The sequence below is a fragment of the Berghia stephanieae genome, chromosome 5 (genome assembly GCF_034508935.2).
Source record: "Berghia stephanieae isolate SIO BIC M18660-M18661 chromosome 5, UCSD_Bste_1.3, whole genome shotgun sequence".
Lineage (NCBI taxonomy): Eukaryota > Metazoa > Mollusca > Gastropoda > Nudibranchia > Aeolidiidae > Berghia > Berghia stephanieae.
In genome coordinates this window covers 65,073,000-65,095,499 of record NC_088364.1, presented here as the reverse complement: position 1 = coordinate 65,095,499, position 22,500 = coordinate 65,073,000, and the positions used below count along the sequence as shown (strand labels likewise).

Genomic DNA, 22,500 nt, shown 5'->3' with positions numbered 1-22,500 from the left:
GTAATAATCCTGTTTGGCATCTGCGCCTCAGCTTTCTTTGCATCGTCCTGTAACAAAAGTCAAGCGATGTTGAGCATTGCTGATGATCGGATTAGTGACAATACTTGCAAATCTCTCTCTCTCTCTCTCTCTCTCTCTCTCTCCCCCTCTCTCTCTCTCTCCCTCTCTCTCTCTCTCTCCCCTCCCCCGATCTTGTGCCCTTCATTCAACAAGGTACGTCACAACAATTGCTATAGTCTTTTCAGTTGTGAACGAGTACCTGGTTGTCGACAATGACTATTGATCTTACAGTACTTTTTCAAAAGATCCACACACAAAAAAAAGTAGTTATTCAGAGCCACTAGAGCAGGCCTGCCCAGTTCTACGAAAAATTCGTAGATTCACGATTTTTTGACTACAGCTACAGAGCTGCATTCTCTTCTTTGATTCGATAAATTTGTTTGAAAAGGAAAATGTAGTTGCTTAGATCCTATATTCAGGACTTTGGTACACCTGTGGTTCATGATGATGGCAAATTGTTAATTTCTAAAGCTATTTAAAATGACTTTTCATTTTTTCCCCTTGGAAACTACGAATTTTTTAAATTTCAAGTAGACAGCTCTGTACTAGACCAATGGAGCCAGAGTTTATCCCGGTTTCTATAACCTGAAGCGGCAGTAGCAATTGCTTGCTATCTTTTGGATAGGACGCTAGTCTATCGCAAAGTACTTTCCGCCAAATCTAAAAGACTCCGCTACCCATTCTCTACTGCTGGGTGCCTCTGTCAAAAGAAATTGTAATATCGCCAAACAGTCGTCATGTCTCGTTCTATATGTTACGTGTTGCTGTTGGTCAGGGACCCATTGTAAAGCGCTTTGAGCACTAGACCCATAGAGCCGGAGTCCTGTTTCTATAGCCTGAAACGGAAAATAGCAATAGCTTGCTATCTTTTGGATAGGACGCTGGTCTATCGCAAAGTACTGTCCGCCAAATCTAACAGACTCAGCTACCCATTATCCACTGCTGGGTGGACAGGAGGGTCAGAAAAAATCTCTACACCCAGGACCAATCTTGGTCCATTTGCGTGTGAAGTGATAGACGTGAGTGCTCTACCAACTGAGCTATCGGGACCCCATGCAAAACAGACGTGTAACACATCTGTATCTGAATCTGTATCTGTATCTGTGACGTACAATGTAAACCTCCTATTGAATTATCACACGCAGCGGGTACCTTATAATTTAATGTATGTCTTTGCATGTGTGTATGTGTGTGTTTGTGAGTGTTTGTGTATGCGTGAGGGTGTGTGTGTTCCTGTCTGCAAATGTGCGCGCGCGTGCGTGTATATATATATATATAATATATATATATATATATATATATATATATATATATATATATATATAAATATATATATATATATATATATATATATATATATTATATATATATATATATATATATATATATATATATATATATATATATATATAAATATATCCTATCCAAGTTTTGATTGATAAGGAACAAAATTCGTCGCAGGGAACAATGGGAGCGATCTATATTCATGTTTTCGTCCAACCTAGTCATCGATCACATGATGTATTGCTGTACAGCGATTGGATATTTCCTAAAAAATGTAGACACACTGCTGTGCGGCTATACGGTCTTGTAGTATGACACTCGCTTTCGGATAGGAAGGTCTTGGGTTCGAGTCTCGCTTGGCGCATAGTTGAATCCTTGGAAAAGACTCTTTACTCACATTCTCGCAACGTACTCAGATGCCTACCTGGCTGTTAACAGCGTATTCTCTGTCAAAAAATGGTAATATCGCCTAACATCGTCTCGTTCTATATGTTACGCACTGTTGTGGGTCAGGAATCCCTTGTAAAGCGATTTGAGCACGTTTAGGGAATATTGCGCTATATAATGCTCTTTTTTTGTTGGTCTTTTTATGAAAGTAGTAATCATGCTCATAAGTCATGCTGAGCAAAATAACCGTTTGTGACGTCGGATATTTCTCGAACTGTGAACATTCTTCACCATGTGTGTTATTTTGAGCACACTTTGCAATGTGACCAATGACCTCGAGCACGTGAAAAGGTAAACATATAGATCATCCCCCCCATTCGAGTCCAAAACTCTTTCTTTTTTTAATGAACCACTTATGGACGGGTGTTGAGCACGGAAGCTTCCATATTCAGTATTTGTTTTGTTTCACCCTTCCATATAATAACCATTAATCAATCTTATCTAGATAGATCAAAAGACCTTTGATTACTCTGTTGTTTATTTGGCAAATATACAAATGTGGTAGTTAATTCAAACTAAAGAAAAGATCAAATTGATGCATGGATATTATATCTACACACACACACACACACACACACACACACACATATGTATATATATATATATATATATATATAATATATATATTTATATATATATACACACACACACACACAAATCTTGAGCTCTTATAAAGCGCAATAACCAAAGTGCTTTACAAGGAATCCCTGACCAACAGCATCTCTTAACACGTAGGACGAGACATACCGCCTGTTAGGGCGATATTATAATTTTTTTCGGAAAGAGACAACACTATTAACGGCCATGTACTGATTTTACACCTGAGGAAGGTGAGAGAATGTAAGTAAATAGCCTTTTCCAAGAACTCAACTGTGCATTGCTTTTAGAGCGGAACTCCAAGTTAGGACCTTCCGATCCGAAGTTGAATGTCGTACCACTTGACCACATAGCCACACATTATTGTATAATTTACAAACAAAAGGTCTATTTTTGTGCATACATAATTTTTCATTACAGACTAGTATTCATTGTTGCCAGATAACTTAACGTATTGTTTTTGTCATGGCGATTACTTTATTTTATCAATCGTGTGGTTAAACTATTTGCAAAGTTGACATTGTCGTCTAACTAAACAAGGGAAGGAATCCATATTTTACAAAACCAGCACAGAATCACGATCGAATCCCAATACTCGAGTAATTATGCTGGGCGAGTCTGCAGTGATTGGATGAAAGTAGAGACAGATGAATGGAATTAATAACCCGATGCTGGGTCGGTAATCGGAGTAACGTCTGCCCTGTAGAGTTAATTGGTATCGGTGTTTTTATTATATCATTGGCAGGAAAGGATGGTGGGTGCGGGGGGGAGGCGGAAGGGGTGGGGGTCGCATATTTCCGTTCAATCAGAAAACAGCTTTTATTATATTTTATATAAATAATTGATATGAAATATCGATAAACTAAAATGACCCAATATACAAATCTACATCCCTGCCCCGCCAACCCCCCCCCCCCCCCCCCACCAAACAAAACAAACAGCTACAAAAAGTCTTAAATCTGAGACTTTTATTCTTTTGATTTTCATTTTCTTTTCTTTTTATTCATTTATTATTATTATTATTATTATTATTATTATTATTATTATTATTATTATTATTATTATTATTATTATTATTATTATTATTATTATTATTATTATTATTATTATTATTATTTTTTTTTTTTTTTTTTTTTTTTAATCTCAGATTTTAAAGGAATTTTTGTGAGTATAGAGTTATCCTAATGAATTGACATTTGAAGAAAAATCTATTGGTCAAGAGGGTAGAAAATTCGTGACGTCACACCTTCTAGTTTTCCGGTTCCAAAATCATTGGAAGTGTTATGTAACCAGGCCTTCGGAGGACTAATAATGAATAAGTTACATATTGAGTCAAAAGGTGACATGACAATTTTTGAAGCAGGATGTAATGGCAGAAATTCAAAGGAATACGGGACGTAAAAGAGCGGGGACGGATGATCTTTATTGACGACCAGCATATGTTAAGAGTAGTTAATAAAATATCATTATTATGATCATTTACACAAGGAATATATTCAGTTCTCCGGAAGAGTGATTTTACACTTCCAAAGATATTGGAACCAGCTTTATGACATAATACTTTTGTTCGCTATTAGACTATTGTATTTGTCAGTGTATAACGCTATTTCGCTGCATGCGCTTGTGTCTGTTTATGCGTGTGCGTGTTTGTGCGTCGTTGTGCTTATACGAGCGCGTTTGTGCATGTGTTGTGTGTGTGCGTGTGTGTGTGTGTGTGTGTGATGTGCGTGTTTGTTACATTGATGATTTATGTGCAGTTCCTCAGCCCAATTCAAAAAAAAAAAAAAACAATGATGTGAACGACCAGCTTTCATAATTCCATTTCCGGTAGCAATTTTGCCCCTATTGTGTCACGTTCATTAATTACCACAGTCGTTAAAAATCATAGCGTACACGCGTTGTTCTCATAATGCAGATGCAAACTGAGACTATCTCACGATCTCTCGGGCATTGACCCCTTTACGGGGATTCGTAGAAATTATGGTGTCATGTTCTAAGTGATACTAAAAGCTGCCAGAAGCAGTGGACTGAAAAAAAGTAATAGACAAAAATAAATATAACAGCTTAAAAAAAGGACAAAATACTAAACACGAAACGTTTCGGATTAAAAACCATTCTTCAGCCAACAATATAAAACAATAAAAACATAAATACATTACTCAATCACCATATCAACGCCTAAATGACGGTAAGTCCGCTCTGTTGAGGAAAAATCTGGGAGTGGACGATCTGTTTTTTTTAAAATTAATGTAGTTATGTTTATATTGTCATCATCATCATCATCATCATCATCATCATCATCATCATCATCATCATCATCATCATCATCATCATCATCATCATCACCATCGATATTCTTCTTCTTCTTCTTCTTCTTCTTCTTCTTCTTCTTCTTCTTATTATTATTATTATTATTATTATTATTATTATTATTATTATTATTATTATTATTATTATTATTATTATTATTATTATTATACTTTCTTCGTCGTCGGGGTTATTATCACTACCACTATCATAAATCATTCCTTTATCAACAATCACAAATCTACCTGTTTCTCCACAACGACAATCACCACCGCAACAACTATTACTACCAACGCCACAACCACCACCAGCACCACTATCACCACCACCACCACCACCACCACCACCACCACAACAACAACAACAACAACAACAACAACAACAACAACAACAACAACAGCAACAACAACAAAAACAACCACCATAACCACACAACACTACAATTACTATCACCACCACCACCACCACCACCACCACCACCACCACCACCACAACAACAACAACAACAACAGCAACATCAACAAAAACAACCACAATAACCACAACACTACAATTACTATCACCATCACCACCATCAACACCACCACCACAATTATCACCACACCAACACCACAACTACCACCACCACCACCACCGCCAAGACTCTAACCACCACCAACACCACCACCAACACCACCACCAGAACTGCCACCACCACCACCACCACCACCACCACCACCACACTACAACTACTATCACCACACCATCATCGTCACCACGACCACTTCTACCGCCACCAATACCACAACTACGACTACCACCAGAACTGTAACCTCCACACCACCACCACTATCACCCCCCCCCCCTCCTCCACCCATACCACCAGAACTGCCACCACCACCAGGATAATACCAATGATTACTATGACAATGATGCACGAGCCACTTCATCACAACAATTAGATTAACACAATACAGACTCTTTTCTAGCCGATCGTCCTCCCACATCCGCCATAATTGTATCGTCATAGCGTCCCAAACAACCCACCATAACGACAGGGGCGATAACTGTGATAACTCAATGTTCATGAGGATGCAACCTTCGTCCCAATTTATTGACATGTAAGTTATTCCTCCCTCCACCCACCTCCCCCAACTCCCCAACCCCCCTCCTTCCCCATCCATCTCAATTCATTTCTGACTATCAAGTTCTTCTCACCTCTTCCACCCTTCTCGAGACCTTTTCTTTAACCCACCCATTTTCACCTCCAACTAGAGTTGCCTAAATAGGCCAATAAGATGGACAGGAAAATAAAGTGAGTACATGTGACTCATATTATATAATAACAAAACAAGATTTTCACCTCTTTGTTATTGTTATTTTGGTATTGTTTCACTAAGATGATTTGAAAATTGATTATCTTTTAAATAAATAAATCCTTTAAAAATTGGAGTTTTTCACCGACTTGACATTTAGTTGACATTTTTAAATATTATAAATTGTATGGCGGCCGTTCCTTTAACCACACTTGGCCCCTTGTGTGGAATGACCTGCCCAGAAGGAGAAGAGAAGCGAAATCTATTGATAGTTTTAAATCATTGTTAAAGCACTACGTTTTCTATTCACCGTTACATTTTCATGATATTGATAGGATATTACATACACTGCTGATATTGATATCATTAAATTGTGGTGCACGTTTTATGTAACTTTTGTATATTTATTTGTAACGTGCATTGAGCATCACACAGTAATGAAAATGCGCGATATAAAAGCGATGTATTATTATTATTATCATTATTATTATTATTATTATTATTATTATTATTATTATTATTATTATTATTTTGGACACATCACTCTAACATACTACGTAGATATTGCCCATACAAACACTAACTTTTAAAAAACAAGTTATCAATATATCAATCTATATAATTTTTTTTAGAGTTGCCAGTATTTCTGTGCTAGCTGACAAAAAAAAAATTCACCATGGACTGTACCGAACAATTTTACCCCAATCCTATCTTTTAAAAAGAATATATTAACTACATGTAGACCTTCCACCTAAGCCACAATACTTTCGTCAAGGTGTTATTTTCATCAACCACCGCATCTAATCTCACAACGACGACAAGGGCGATAACCCCCCCAAATAACTCAATATTCATAATAAATTTGCAACAACCGACATCATTCCTATTATTGACATGCAAGTTTCCTCCCCCTTTTTCTCAATCCATCGATCTTAATTCATTACTGACTGCCAGACACCCTTCAAAGTCTCAAAGCCTCTCTCTCCAACCCTTATCCTATCTCACCCACGACTACCCAATCTCTTTCTCTCTCTCTGTCTCTTATCTCATTGCCAGATTGTCCGCAGTTGAATAAAATCACACATGCTTCTAATTTGTCTTTATAGATAGAACGAAATTGACGTCATTGTGCTCTTTTAAAAATTGATTTTAGCCAGCCATTTTTTATGAGTAGCGATGACCAACGTGTATAGCTGGTATGCCCTTGGCTTAGAAGCTCACAACATTGCCATCCGAAAGTATAACGGACTAACGCACAATACTGTGTGTAACCTTAAACGTTTCTAGTCTGGTTAATACAGTTTTATCAGAATTACTCATAAACAGGATGGCAAAAAAACAAAACAAAACAAAAAAAAAAAAAAAAAACAATGTCAAAGACCCGAGTGACGTCAATTCATTCTATCTATAGATAGGACGAAATTGACGTCACTCAGCTCTTTGCTATTGTTTTTAGCCAACCAATTTTTTTTATTAGTAGCTGTCAACAATTTGTATTGATCAGACTATAAACGTTTAAGGATGGTAACACGATAAACTTGAGCTTTTACCGGTAATCAGAATATCTGAGGTTCGATCCCCAGTCGAGGTCGACCGACTTTTGGGATGTTTTTTTTTTTTATTGTAATTTTCTTTCTTGCTTTGTCTGGCACCTTTCATATGCACTTGTTCAGATCTAGTTCAGGAAAGAGCTCTATGGAGCCATCTTGTACAATCTTAAATGACAAGTTAGTTGCATACAAAATGCTTGGGGAATGAAGAAAACACTTTGTTCAGCTTACGGAGCAGGGGGTGAAGCTATGAAAATAAACTCCAAAAAAAAAAAAAATACTTGAATTTATTTTACGTTTTTTATATTTTGTAAACAGCATTAGAATTATGATTATAAATGACAGCAAAACAAGTTCGTTTTCATGATGAACTGAGTGCCAGCATTAGGCAGGGATCTTTGTTTAAACTTTTGTTTAATTGTAAGGAAAATTTGGCGATAATTATTTTCAAGAAAAAGGGGAGGAAAAAACAAACAAACAAACAAACAAAGAAACAACAAAAACATCAGGTCAGCATGAATGAACGGGCGCGTTTGTTTAAACCGAGTAATTAGTTCTTACCAGATTTAGGCTGGCAAAGCTCATTAGTGCTCGGATGGAAATTCTCTGCTAATGAAAGTAAAGATACAAAATAGACAACAAAGGCCGTGATTAAAGGGAACACATGGAGAGTCGAAAACAAGTGAACTCAGACGAATTTTAAAACAGATAAAAACATTATTAAAAAAAAAAAGAAATTAAAAATCGGGAGTTTATATAGTGCAATATCACCTAAAAGTGCTTTGAGCGCTTTACATGTAGGACGAGACACCTGTTGCTGTAGACGCCTGTTAGGCGATAATATTACAATTTTATTCGGACAAACACACCGCTGGAACACATGGAGAGTCGAACACAAGTGAACTCAGACGAATTTTAAAACAGACAAACATTATTTTAAAAATACTAGATATTATAAATCGGGCGTTTATATAGTGCAATATCTCCTAAACGTGCTTTGGGCGCTTTACAAGGGGTCCCAAATGGCAAACAGCAATACTTTACATGTAAGACGAGACATGACGACGTCTGTTAGGTAGGTGATATTGCAGTTTTATTAGGATAGAGACACCGCTGTTAATGGCCAGGTACTCATTTTACCCTGGGTAAGGGGGGAAAATGTGAGTAAAGCCCCATTTCCAATGACTCAACTGTGCGCCACTCGAGACTCAAACTCTGGACCTTCCAATCCCAAGGCGGCTGTCATAACACCAGACCACATAGTCGTACATCAAAATACATGAAAGAATCCGGAAAGAACCCCCCCCCCCCCCTCCTAAAACCAGACTAAATGAAACAAAGAGTGGGTGTCGAAATAGAAAGGAACTGGGTGATTAACCTCGATTCGACCAGCAGTTGTCGCGGTTTTTGTTTTTGCTGGCAATCCCATTCCCTTCATTTTATAGTGACTCGGTAGTTGGGGCCGATCATTAATAAATCTGGCCGATAGTACTCCAAGAAAGAAGGTAACTAGCATTTGTTATTGTACATTTATTCTTTAGAAACATATACAGGATAACATTGACTCAATCTATATTATGGAAATAATATTGAGACAACTTGCAAAAATCAATTAAATTAAAATCAATCTTATTCATTGATGCTGTGCACTTGTCTAAAAAAAACTCACAACATCAGCCAGCCGGATATAACGTACAAACACACAAAAGTATGTGTAACCTCAAATGTTTATAGTCCGATTGTTGCAATTCAGTGAGAGCTACTTATAAAAACGTCTGGCTACAAACAATAAAAATAGGTGAGTGACGTAAATTATGTTCCTTCTTTAGATTGTTTACGATTGGCTAAGAAGCTCACAACATTACCATCCGGAAGTATAACGGACCAATACACAAAACTGTGTGTAACCTTAAACGTTTATAGTTGGTTAATACAGTTTAGTGAGAATTACTCACAAACATGGATTACAAAACACAATAACAAATGCCTGAGTGACACTATCTCCGTTCTATAAATAGAATGAAGTTGACGTCACTCGGGTCTTTGTTATGAGTAATGCTCACTAAACTGTATTAACCAGACTATAAACGTTCATGTTTACAAACAGTTTTGTGTGTTGTTCCGTTATACTTCAGAAAAGTTACAAGTTAGACTGTAAACTGAGTGCATTCATTTTACTTTCAGGTCCGTTTTGCTCTGAGTTTGACCTTTCCACTCTTGTTTGATCATTTCAAAGTGACCCCTCTCGTTTTCAGTTGCCAAACCGAACAGGAACCGAATGCGAACGGTTATGTTTTATCTCGAAATTAAAATTTCTCTCAATTTTCTTCCAGCAAAGTGAAACAACACACGAAGTTTCTTTGTTATTGGATTTTAGAACATATTTTGGATGATTAGTTCTCACTAAATAAATGTGTGAATTGTAATATGAACGCTTTGGGTAACACGAATGGAATGTACATGGAGATGTGTGATTGTTTGTGTGTATGTCTGTTGTTTGTGTGTGTGTGTGTGTGTGTGTGTGTGTGTGTGCGTTGTATATGTATATGTCTTTATGTGTTTGAGCGAGGTGGGGGAAATCATCTATCAGAATGTGTTGATTTGTATTTGTTTCCAATGTCTTTGCAGTTTTGAAAGCCTTACAAAACATAATTGCATGCGAAGGCACTTAAATCTGACACGTAAGTCATTCCGGCCGATTTCAAATTTCAAATAAAGTCAAAAGTTATTCGATAACAAACCGGTTCAGACGATCTTCAGATTTAACATGTGACCAATCACCCCTTAACGGTCATATATCGGGAAGGTTAGGATATATAGTAAACATTGAAATTATATTCCACAAAAAATAGATATATAGATAGTATGCAGATGACGTCACTCAGGCCTTTGTTATTGTTTTTGCCATCCGCGTTTGTGAGTTGTTCTCACTAAACTGTATCAACCAGACTATAAAAGTTCATGGTTACACAGAGTTTGTATGTTGGTCTGTTATACTTCCGGATGGCAATGTTGTGAACTCCTTGGCCAAGCGCATTCTATCTATAGACACTTGGCTTAATTTTTATTTTTCACGGAGGAAAATAAAATGAAATAGCCATTATTTCCAGAAGTCGTGTTGTCCAAAGTGACCAAATTGGGCGGCATGTAGTCTGTCTTGTGGTATGACACTCGCCTTTGGAGTGGCGCATAGTTGAGTCCTTTAAAAGGATTTTTTACTCATAGTCTCTCAACAAACAAACCAAAAAAAGAGAGTAAGATTAAAGTAAAAGGACTGCCTGCCGTTAAATGCGTTCTCTCTGTCGGAAAAAAATGTAATATCGCTTAACAGGTCTCATGTTTTGTCCTGCAAAGTAAATGCTGCTGTTAACTAAAGATGCCTTTTAGAGGCCTTATAGCACATTTAGATATTATTGCGCTTCATAAATGATCAAAATTGGTTTTATAAAGCGGGGCTTGAACTCAGAACCTTCCAGATCACAATCCAATGCCTTAACCAATAGGTTTTGTTTCTTAAACTTCAAACAAATAAATATCCTTATTCAAAGTGAATACTGAGTTACGACAAACTGAGGACAGTATTATATTAGGCAATGAACAACAATGAAAAGGACAGCTTAAAAAGACGAAAAAATAACTATATATACCGAATACGGAAGGTTTCGGGCTCAAAATTCTTCTGCAGCCAATAGCAAAAACAGTTTTGAAAAAAAAACAAAACCAAATCAGGCGATTATTAAATAATATAAAAATACCCGAAATGTTACAATGTTATTTTATTATATGATTTTTTTTTTGTCACTTTGATAAATTGTGAGGCGCTCTGAAGAAGTAAATGTCATGACATTCGATCGATCCTGGGTGCAGCCTAGTTGTTTTTTTTTTTGTGTGTTTTTTTTCAGACGTCCCCCTCCCCCGTCTACCCTGCAGTGATTGCGTCGCTGGGTCGGTAAGATCTGATGGAAAGTGTTTTGTGATTGTTCAATTCGGCATACTTTCACTAAATTTTATAGCAAAATTTGCGCTTTTAACATTCTATTTTAGTATTTTCCCGATCGCTGTAAACTAAAAAAGTTAAAATAAGCAGAATTGACGCTATAGAGCCTTTTTCCCTCAAAACCACTTTTTCGCAGATTGTATTGATACCATGTGATCGTCAACAAATATGGCTGTTCATCTGATTTGTTTGATGTTATGTAAATAATATATGTCGGGGGGGGGGGGGGGATTTGTTTGCTTCATCCCCATCCCATCCCCCCCCCCCCCCCCCCCCCCCCCCCCATCTTCCAAAAAAAAAAAAAATTAAAAGAAAAAAGAAAAAAAGAAAGAGATGAAATTTGTCCTGAGTTCAGCGGGAAGTTTATATTCCGAACAAAAAAAAAAAAAAACAAGTAAAAGAGGCAAGGAGGGGTGAAATTGCTAACGAGGACGTGGATAAATAGCGGAAGGAAATTACAACACCGAAACGAGCAGGCGAGACCAGCAGACTTTCAAAAACTTTTTTTTTTTGACTCTGGGGTCTCGTGATGCGGGGAGGATACAACAGGAACCCGTGCTACTGGAATAATATTATTTTCTTCTGCTGAACGAACGAAATCTCCTCCTGACGTTAGATTATTAGGCTAACTGATTCTTTCGTTTTTCGTTTATACTTCATTCCTCCCGTTTTATATTTAATTGATTCGGTTTTAATATTAATATTATAATGATCCAGATTTTTGATAAAATATTTTTAACTTGAAAACGTTTAGGATATAAAATCTGGATTTGTTATTGTTGTTGAAGAACAGATTTTATGTTATGGAGTGATTATTTTTTATTACGTCGAACAATGCAATGGAGGAGGGAATACTAGAGTTTAACGTAAATTGTAACAAAGTTACACCTTTTCCCGACGTGAACATATTACCAGGTCTGATTATCAAACACAATTATGGGCATGATTTAACATTGTTGCAATGGATAATATCTTGCGTTGGTTTTGAGAGTATTTCAATTACAACAATGAGCCCCATAACAAATTGGATAATCAGACCTGGAAATAAGTAAACGTCGCTATTCCCCCGCTACTTTCTTACGTCGATTCTATGCAGACGCGTGTCCGGGGTTTATAATTACGTAACTTAGATTTGTTCAATAGAGTGGTTGTTAAACGTGCCGGACGGTGTAAGAAGTTCATTATGTATTGGGGCATTCACACTACGATGAAACAACAATCTATACACCCCAAAACCAAAATTCCTATAACCTGGGAAAAACACGTATTTAAAACGTTTGGCCAGAAAACTCATCCTACAAATATCAATCGATTTAAAAGAACACCGTCTTGGCAAAAACATTCAAATTACGAAGTCTACCTTAAGTTTACAAATTTTAGAGTTTTTGCCAAGCTGGAGTCCATTTTAATAGATCGATATTTTTGAAGGACGAGTTTTCTGGCCAAAACTTTTAAAAACGTGTTTATTTTTTTCTCCAGGGTGCAACGGAACAAGAGATAATATTATAGCAAAATGGAGATGTTACGAATCTGAATGTGTATTATTATACGGGGAGTATTCAGTCAGTATTCGATGGCAAATTTGTCCCTTGTTGTTTTCCCGTTACACACTCTGTGCCTGTCTTGTTGTTTGGCGGAGTTGTTTGTTTTCTATTAAAATTCTTGTCGGATTTGAATGCAATAAAGTTTATTATTCGTCATTTGTATTGAGAGATCCGTAACACAAGTGGCAATTATGACGATGAGGAAGCTATCCCAACGATTTCTCGGGTAAACATGTTTTCCATTTCAAATTTCCTAAACTTTAGAATGTTTTCTTGATTATATATATATATATTCTATGTCAATATATGTTTTATATTGGCAAGTGCTTAAAAATAAACTGTTGTATTGAATTAAATATAATATTATATTGTAAATAAATTAGCTATATATTATTTATTCCTTTGGAACGTTCTGATGCAATCAAATTATTGCGCTGCATTGTAAACAAATTCAAGAAGATAGCTGTAGGCAGGTGACAGGTGACTCTTCCATTCCATTCTCCCTCTTATAAAATATAGGAATGTTTACGGTATTCATAGATATAGAAAATTTGGAGGCTTTGGTTATTGAAAACTTCGCCAGGATTCAAACCCATCTGGTCTCTAACCTCATTATACCTGGAATGTATGAAACCGTTTTTAATATTATGTGACCCATAACCCTCAAACAGCAATAAAGTTTCAAAGTTTCAAAGGTTATTCATTCTTAGGCTTTCGCCAATAAATCAACAATTTGACGCCAACATACATGAAAGTGGAAAAAAAAGAAAAAAAAAGGGTAAATGGAACCAAAAAATAAACTGATACACCGCACAAAAAAACAACAATCGTAATACCATCAACACGTACAATAATAATAATAATAATAATAATAATAATAATAATAATAATAATAATAATAATAATAATAATAATAATAATAATAATGATAATAAATAAATAGATGATTTAGATGCTAAACATTTGAAAAAATATTATGGTGACAATTGCTAGACTCGGGTTGTATCTATAGTGTGTATTTGTGTATGTGTTTCTCTTTTTTTGAGGTTCAATTGTATATTTTAGTCCATTGGTCAATAGTCATAACATCTCTCTGAACACATTATTCTAACAAACATCGTTTATGGCTTTAAAAAAGAAAGCAATATCGTAATAGCAATAATGATGATGATGATGATGATGATGATGATGATGATGATGTTGATGATGATGATGATGATGATGATGATGATGATGATAATAATGATAATAATAAAAATGATAACAATAATAATGCTACTAACAACAATATTATTATTATTAATAATAATAATAATGATAATAATAATAATAATAATAATAATAATAATAATAATAATAATAATAATAATAATAATAATAATAATAATGATAATAATAATAATAATAATAATAATAATAATAATAATAATAATAATAATAATAATAATAATAATAATAATAATAATAATAGTTGTCGGACATCTTATGCCATTTTTTGTAGAAAATATTGTAAAAGAGGCATTTCGTCATTGCGTGGTTGTTCTAGTTGTTGCGTCTTCTTTTCTCTTACCTTTTCTATTGTGAATACAACGTAAAGAAAACCCTTATTGTACATTGTATTGATAGTATGCGCTTGACTAAGAAGCTCATAACATTGCCCTCCGGAAGTATAACGGAAGTATAACACACAAAACTGTGTGTATCCATGAACGTTTATAATCGGGTTTAAACAGTTCAGTGAGCATTATTCATAAACGCGGATGGCAAAAAACAATGACAAAGACCTGAGGGACGTCATCTTCGAACTATCTATAGATAGAACGGAACTGACGTCACTCAGCTCTTTGTTTTTGTTTTCATACAGCTATTTTTTTGAGTAGTTTTCATTAAATTACATCAGACAATAAACGTCTCAGGTTACACATAGTTTTGGTACGTTATATCTGGCTGACGAATGTTGTGAGGGTTTTGGCTAAGCCCACAGCTTCAATTGGCGAACCGCGGTTGGCTGGCTGGACAGTTGACTTTTTATAGCGGTCGATGCAAGACCGATAGGCTTGCTTGTAAATGGCGCCATCGATTTTATTTACATATCACAACACCCTAGTTGTTTACTTACCCTTGTTTGTATCTGAAGTAGAAAAAATATTCCCCAAAAATTTAATAAAACAAACTAAAAAAAAAAAAGAACAAAAAAAGAACAAATAACAAACACAAAACAAAATAGTTCAATAAACAAAGACTATTTAAAAAAGATAAACAAAAAAAAAAACTCGAATAATAACAGCAAAAACAAAAACAAAACAAAACTACCAAAAAAGGAGATAAAACAAGTAAAACGAAAAAGAAGAAAAACACCCCAAAAAAAAAAAAAACAACAAAAAATCCCAACAAAACAACAACACCAAAACAAAACGAGCAAACTACAAAACAACAAAACCAAAGAAACATATAAGAAAACCAAACCAAAAAGAAAAACACCACAAAAAACCCACAACAACCTCGAAAAAAATAGAACATAGACCAGAGAATATTGTGACCTCTGCTTTAGTGCTGCCTTTTGAGAAAATGATTAAATTCAAAGCCTGTGTTTTAGTGTATCGTTGTCTTGAAAGTACGCCCCTTCCTACCTTTCGGAACTAATTGAAAGATATTCAAAACCCCGCCCCGTTCGGCTAGTGATTCCACCAAACTAGTTGTCTCTCGAATACGGAAAAATGCTGGAATGAGATCCTTTTCTCACTTCGGACCCTCTGTTTGGAACGCATTCGCGAAAAATAATCTTTGTCTATTTTTAAACGTTCGCTTAAAACATATCTGTTTCGATTTTAGTAGATGATATGAGAAGCTAGATAGGTCTGGTTTGTGTTGTGTTGTGTGTGTGTGTGTATGTGTGTGTGTGTGCTTGTTTGTGTGTGAATGAGTATGTTTCAGCCAAAGTAATTTGTAATTTAAGCGCTTAGAGTCTGGTGTCTCGGAGTTATTGCGCTATATAAGTTTTCAGCATTATTATTATTTATACCAATCGTTGGCCTGACACTAAGACCCACTTGGACCCATATTTTGACGTCATTTTTAGGTTTGTGGACCACTTAGAGAGTTATCTTTAGTCGTGATCAAGAAGGAAACAAGTGATCCCATTGGTTGAATTTTTGAATACGACTCACGATTTATTTTGTTTTGTGGCCAAAGACTTGTCTTTTGACGTCATTTGTTGGTCAGTATCAGAACATGAGTTTACGGAGGCCACGCAGAGACCAACAGTTTGACAAGATTTTAACATAACTCGTCTAAAAATCGACAAATATCAAAGAGTAACTAATTGCATTTTTTGGTTTCATTAACTAATTTTTTTCACTTTCATGTATGCCATCAAATTTTATTATTTATAACGAAAGAATAAGAGTAAATAAACTTGAAACTTGAGTAAGTTTTTTAATCCATTGATGGCAGATTTCTATTTCAGCCTAATGTGACACAATGTCTTGCAGTTTTTACCCGAGAGTAGTAAAAGCGACCTCGTGCTTCGATTAAACCCTAGTCTAATTTTCATAACAGATTTTTAATTAAACCAGTTGTCCATAATTAGTAATAGTTAGATTATTTCTGCCCTACTCAAAGAAAAAAAAACCAACCAAAAAACCCCCAAAAAAGCATGTATTTTTAAAAAATTAGACAAAAAAACTTGTCATTCAAATTATATATTGATCGATTGAAATGACTCTCATCTTGGCAAAACTCTCAAACCTCGGATGTGTCGGACTGTAGCATCGACTCTGACCAACTAAATGGCGTCAAAAGACAAGTCTTTGGCCACAAAAGAAAACAAATCGTGAGTTGCATTTAATAGTTATCAACAAATGGGATCACTTATTTCCTTGACCACTACTAACGACAACTCAGAAAACTAAAAATTGACGTCAACTTACAAGGCCTAGTGGATCTTAATGTCAGGCTTTAAGTTTACGATGGCTACGGTCGGACCCCGATAAGTGAATGTTGAATTGAAATGAAAATATATTTTAAAAAAGAAGCCCGAGTGATTTTTTTTTCTTGTGAAGAAATCGTATCTGTTCTCCAGCATACTTGACTTACTTGACGTACTTAAACCGTAGCCATCGTTATGTTATAGTCTGATACTGAAATCCAAACTGGCAGTTTGACGTCATTATTTGTTTTTTGCACCGCCAAGTGAGTTGTCGTTATTAGAACTCATGGAAACAAGTTATTTCATTGATTGAACTATTGAATACAACTCACGATTTGTTTTCTTTTGTGGCAAAAGACTGGCATTTTGACGTCATTTTTGGTCAGTATCAGCGTGGCCTTCGTAAAGTTATGGCCTGATACTGACCAAAAAATGACGTCGAAATGCCAGTCTTTTGCCACAAAAGAAAACAAATCGTGAGTTGAATTCAATAGTTCAACCAATGAAATAACTTGTTTCCATGAGCTCTACTAACGACAACTCACTAAGCGGTGCAAAAACCAAATAATGACGTCAAACTGCCAGTCCTTTTGAATTTCAGTATCAGGCTATAACATAACGACGGCTACGGTATCAGGCCATAACTTTACGAAGGCCACGCTCAAACCCTTACCACCAGTTGGAGCAGAGTCTAGGCGCCCCGATCGTCTAGAGCATAGGCCACCAATGACGCCTCGGGTTCGAGCCTCGCTCGGTGCATAGTTGAATCATTGGAAAATCTTTACGCACATTTTCACATCGTACTTAGGCATACAATAAGTACCTGGTCGTTAACAGCGCTGTCTTTGTTGAAAAAAAAAACAAACCCTGTAAACTCGCCTAACAGATTCATTTCTCGTTCTACATGTTACGTATTGCTCTTGGTCCGGGACTCTTTGTAAAACGCTTTGAGCAGTTATAGTGGATATTGCGCAATATAAAAGCTGAAGTTCAAGTTTTTAACCGCCTCTCATTGCTTCCTCCACCGTAGTTGTTCCAGCATAACGCATTGTCATCGCCCAAAATTAAATAAAACACGGTGCGCAAAGTTCCTCTGTAGACTTCACAGGTTTGATGCGCCAACCATTAGTATTTGTGGCTATAAATTACGTTTTCTGGAGTTAGTACTATTCTATTTTTGGTATCGAAATGAACAAGTCGGTGATGTGTTGTGGGTGATAAAGTAACATTTGCTTAGTAATATCTAATTGCATTAGGTACACACTTCGTATCGTTGAATATTTCACTCAATAAACATCAGTAATTTTACTGTGGTTTTACCTGGTAACTTTTGATTACTCGTTAGAGGAAGATAATCTAAATTTGATCGTGATATTCATTTTGCTGGGACGAGGGGACGGAAGGAGAGAAAGAGAGAGAGAGAGAGAGAGAGAGAGAGAGAGAGAGAGAGAGAGAGAGAGAGAGAGAGGGGGGGGAGGGTAGGGGTATTAAGAAGTTAATCATATGTTATTCAACATTCAATTTACCTCTAAATCAACAGGTAATTTAACAAGCTCTATGAAGTTGAATATATTTTGGGGCAATTTTCAAAATGTTATCTTAAAGATACCACGTGCCCCGTCGCATGACTGTGGTGTTAGCATTACACCGACAAGCATATAACGCTACAACACTGGTTTTGTAACATTTATTCTGTATTGTAAGAGTGTTAGAACGAAATATGCATAACAGACGATTAGTATTGTATGAAATAGAAATATGATTCCATATGATCTATTGGGGGAGTAAATTCAACTTTGTGAAGCGCACTGGACATGACAAATCAGTCGAAATGTGCGAAATCAATTTTCATGTCTATTTATTTTATTTGTTTCGCATTTGACGAGTTGTACCAGAAGGTGAGTAACAAAAAGATCAACAGTATTCTGAGGGACGAATCCCACTATCCTCAATCCCCAAAGTCTCTTTAGCCAAACAGTGGCATAGAAGGATCGTCCATATAAAAGCAACACAACAAATATTATATCATAATTCTTTCTTTCCTACTGCTGTCAGAATTTTAAAATAGTCCTTGGCTTAAATTTTCATTATTAGTTTTATTTCAGAGAGAGAGAGAGAGAGAGAGAGAGAGAGAGAGAGAGAGAGAGAGAGAGAGAGAGAGAGAGAGAGAGAGAGCTTCTTGTGAACACAATGTTAATTCCAGTTTTCGCATTAATTTATGTTTATCTTATCTTATCTCACTAAAGAATTGGGAGGCATGTCAACATTCTTAGGAACTATGTCAACAAGGAGTCAGATCACCATATACGTGGGTGTGTACTCTTTGTACACCTGAGTACATTGAGATAATGTGAGTAAAGACATTTTCTAATGACTCAGTTATCCACATAGCCCCATATAAAAAAGACTCAAGTTGAAAAGATGTGAAATGTGTAAAAATGACAGTGCCAGACAAACCACGAGAAAATACAAGAAATAAATAATCATGCGGAAATAATCCTCCTTCCTGTACCGGGGAAATCTCAGACTGCCCATTACAATTAAATGACAGACATTATCTGATTCATAAGGACTGTTATTCAAGAGGTATGAGGTTTGATCTCCAGGCGAGGTAGACTGATTTTTCTGGGATGGGAAGGGGGGGGGGAGGGTAGGTGGTATGGTGAAGTGGAAGGGGGTAAGGGGTACCGTGGCTCAGCACTAATGTATTTGCTTCGTATCCGAAAGGTACCGAGTTCAAATATCCGCTACGCTGTGTGCAAGTCACCTCGATCTAGCGCAATTTGCGGCACTGCACTGCGACTGACGCCTGAGTTATTCCAGTCTCCCCTTGGAATATATATACCCTAGAGACAAATTTCCCCTATGGGACGAATGAAAGGGATTTTTTATTTTAATTTCTTCTTTTTTTAAAAAAATAAATAATAATTAAAATACTGAAACCGTATATAGCGCTATAACTCCGAGACACCAGACTCTAAGCGCTTAAATTACAAATCACATTGGCTGAAACATACTCATTCACACACACAAGTACACACACAAACACACACACACACACATTTTTAACTTTAAGAGATTTACTGTTCCCTGTATTTTTCATAAAGGAGGAGATGGGTAAGTGTGGTGTGGCAATATTATCGTTATGATGGCCTTTACTATCTACGTGTGTTTACATTACAAAATCTTTCAGCATATGTCAGAATTCTAATCAAAGTTTTGGCATTGAAAGAAAAACAAACAAAACAACAACAACAACAAGAACAACAACAACAATGAAATACCAACCCAAATAAGATAAAAACAAACAACAGAATAATAAGTAAATAATAAAAAGAAGAGAAAAAAAAAACATGTATAAAAAACAGATGTAAGATAACTCAAGCACGATGGGTTTATGACACAAAATAATGATTTTACGTCTCTTAAAAAACACTGAACTAGGAGATAAAGTGATAAAAACACACTTCTGTGCTTTTTAATGATTCCTTTATGTGTCTAGAGTTATTCCAGACATATCCTATTATTATACGAGAATTGTGGTAAAAATCGTGTTCAATTTCTGACGTCTTTCTTTTACAAATATGAAAATGAAATAACATAATCACACACTTCCCTGGCAAAGCATTCTATGGGGGAAAAGAGAGAAAAACCCCCCATTAAATATGGTTATGTGGTGGTCTAGTGGTATGACACTCGATTTTTGGATCGGAATGTCCTGGGTTCGAGCCTCACTCGGCGCATAGTTGAGTCCTTTACTCACATTCTCTCACCGTACTCAGGTGTAAAATGAGTACCTGGCCGTTAACAGCGATGTCTCTGTCGGAAATAAAAATTGTAATACCACCGCCTTCTACCACCTACCCTCTTCCCGCTTTACTAAGAGTCCCCAAACAAACAGCAACACTTAACATGTAGGACGAGACATGAGGCCTGTTAGGCCATATTATAAGGTTTTTTTTCCAACAAATAGAACACTGTTTAATGGCCAGGCACTCATTTTAAACTTGAGTATGGTGAGAGAATGTGAGTAAAAAACCTTTTCCAAGGACTCAAATTTACTATGCGCCGATCAGAGTGGGATTTGAACTCAGGACCTTCCGATCTCATGACAGGCAACATTTAAAACTGCAATTGCCGCTTTAAAAACTGATCACATAATATATTAACGAATAGTCTATTATGCGATTCGAGCTTTGAGAGATGGATGGGAGCTATCTATATTCAGGTAAACGTGTAAACGAGTCATCGATCATATGATTTGTTGCTGTCCAACGATTGGACATTTCTCAATAAATGTAAACACACTGCTTTGTTTATGAAAGTTGTAAAGATACCCAAGTGTCAAGCTAAACAAAATGACCAATAATTGTGATGTCAGATATTTTGAACAAACCTTTCATTATATTTGAGCACATTCTGCAATGTGACCAATGACCTCGAGCACATTGAAAGGTAATATAGATCATCCCCATTGAATCGAATTTCTGACCTGGCAACTCAATGTTTTGAATTTGTGTTGATGATTTAAACAGCTAACTGACGTAATCTGGAAAAAGCTCATAATTAAAAATTTGGCCAGAAAACTTGTCCTTCAAATATCGATCGATTTGAATTACCTTCATCTTATCAAAAACTCACCAAACCCGAGACTCTGCAAACTCTTCCTTATGTCTCATGTTTGAGAGTTTTCCCCAAGCTGAGGGTCATTCAAATCGACCGGTATTTGAAGGACGAGTTTTTTGGCCAAAATTTTAATAAGTAGTTATTCCCAGTACATCATTCAAGTGGTTAATTGTTTGTCTACAGATATACCTGGCTCACCTTCCCACACCGTGCAGCTCTTTTCATGTTTTATCAAAACATAATTTTTGCGATATTCAGTTGCGATAAGACAATATGCATCGAACTAAATAACAAAAATGTAACCCACAGCCTCGATGTGGTGTCATTTTTGGGATGAACCCGAGAACGGAAACTTCTCGAATTGCAACAGAATTTTCAGAGCAGACGATGCGTATCTTTTCATGGCTATCGTAAACTTATAGACTGACACCGTAGTCATCGTTCACATAATAATATAGATAGAATGCGCTTGGCCAAGGAGTTCACAACATTGCCATCCGGAAGTATAACGGACTAACACACAAACTCTGTGTAACCATGAACTTTTATAGTCTGGTTAATACAGTTTAGTGAGAACAACTCACAAACGCGGATGGCAAAAACAATAACAAAGGCCTGAGTGACGTCATCTGCATACTATCTTTCGCCTGACACTAGAACCGTGGCCTTCGTAAAGTTATGGCCTGATACTGACCAAAAAATGACGTCAAAATGCCAGTCTTTTGCCACAGAAGAAAACAAACCGTGAGTTGTATTCAATAGTTCAACCAATGAAATAACTTGTTTCCATGAGCTCTACTAACGACAACTCACTAGGCGGTGCAAAAACCAAATAATGACGTCAAACTGCCAGTCCTTTTGGATT

At 36.2% G+C, this 22,500-nt stretch overlaps 1 protein-coding gene across 8 annotated transcripts in view; it reads left to right on the top strand.

Moving 5' to 3' along the window:
* Positions 1-22,500, top strand: part of LOC144973409 (short transient receptor potential channel 7-like) — a 279,226-nt gene that overhangs the window by 154,675 nt on the left and 102,051 nt on the right. The window contains exons 1-2 of one of the 8 annotated variants that reach the window (XM_078915840.1): positions 11,997-12,148; positions 13,017-13,307. The exons of 6 other annotated variants lie outside the window; for them this stretch is intronic. In XM_078915840.1, coding sequence (XP_078771966.1) covers positions 13,273-13,307 — 35 coding nt within the window. In that variant the 5' untranslated portion in view covers positions 11,997-12,148; positions 13,017-13,272. Of the gene's footprint in view, positions 1-11,996; positions 12,149-13,016; positions 13,308-22,500 lie in introns of those variants that run through there. One more of the 8 variants, XM_078915836.1, reaches the window with a different exon arrangement.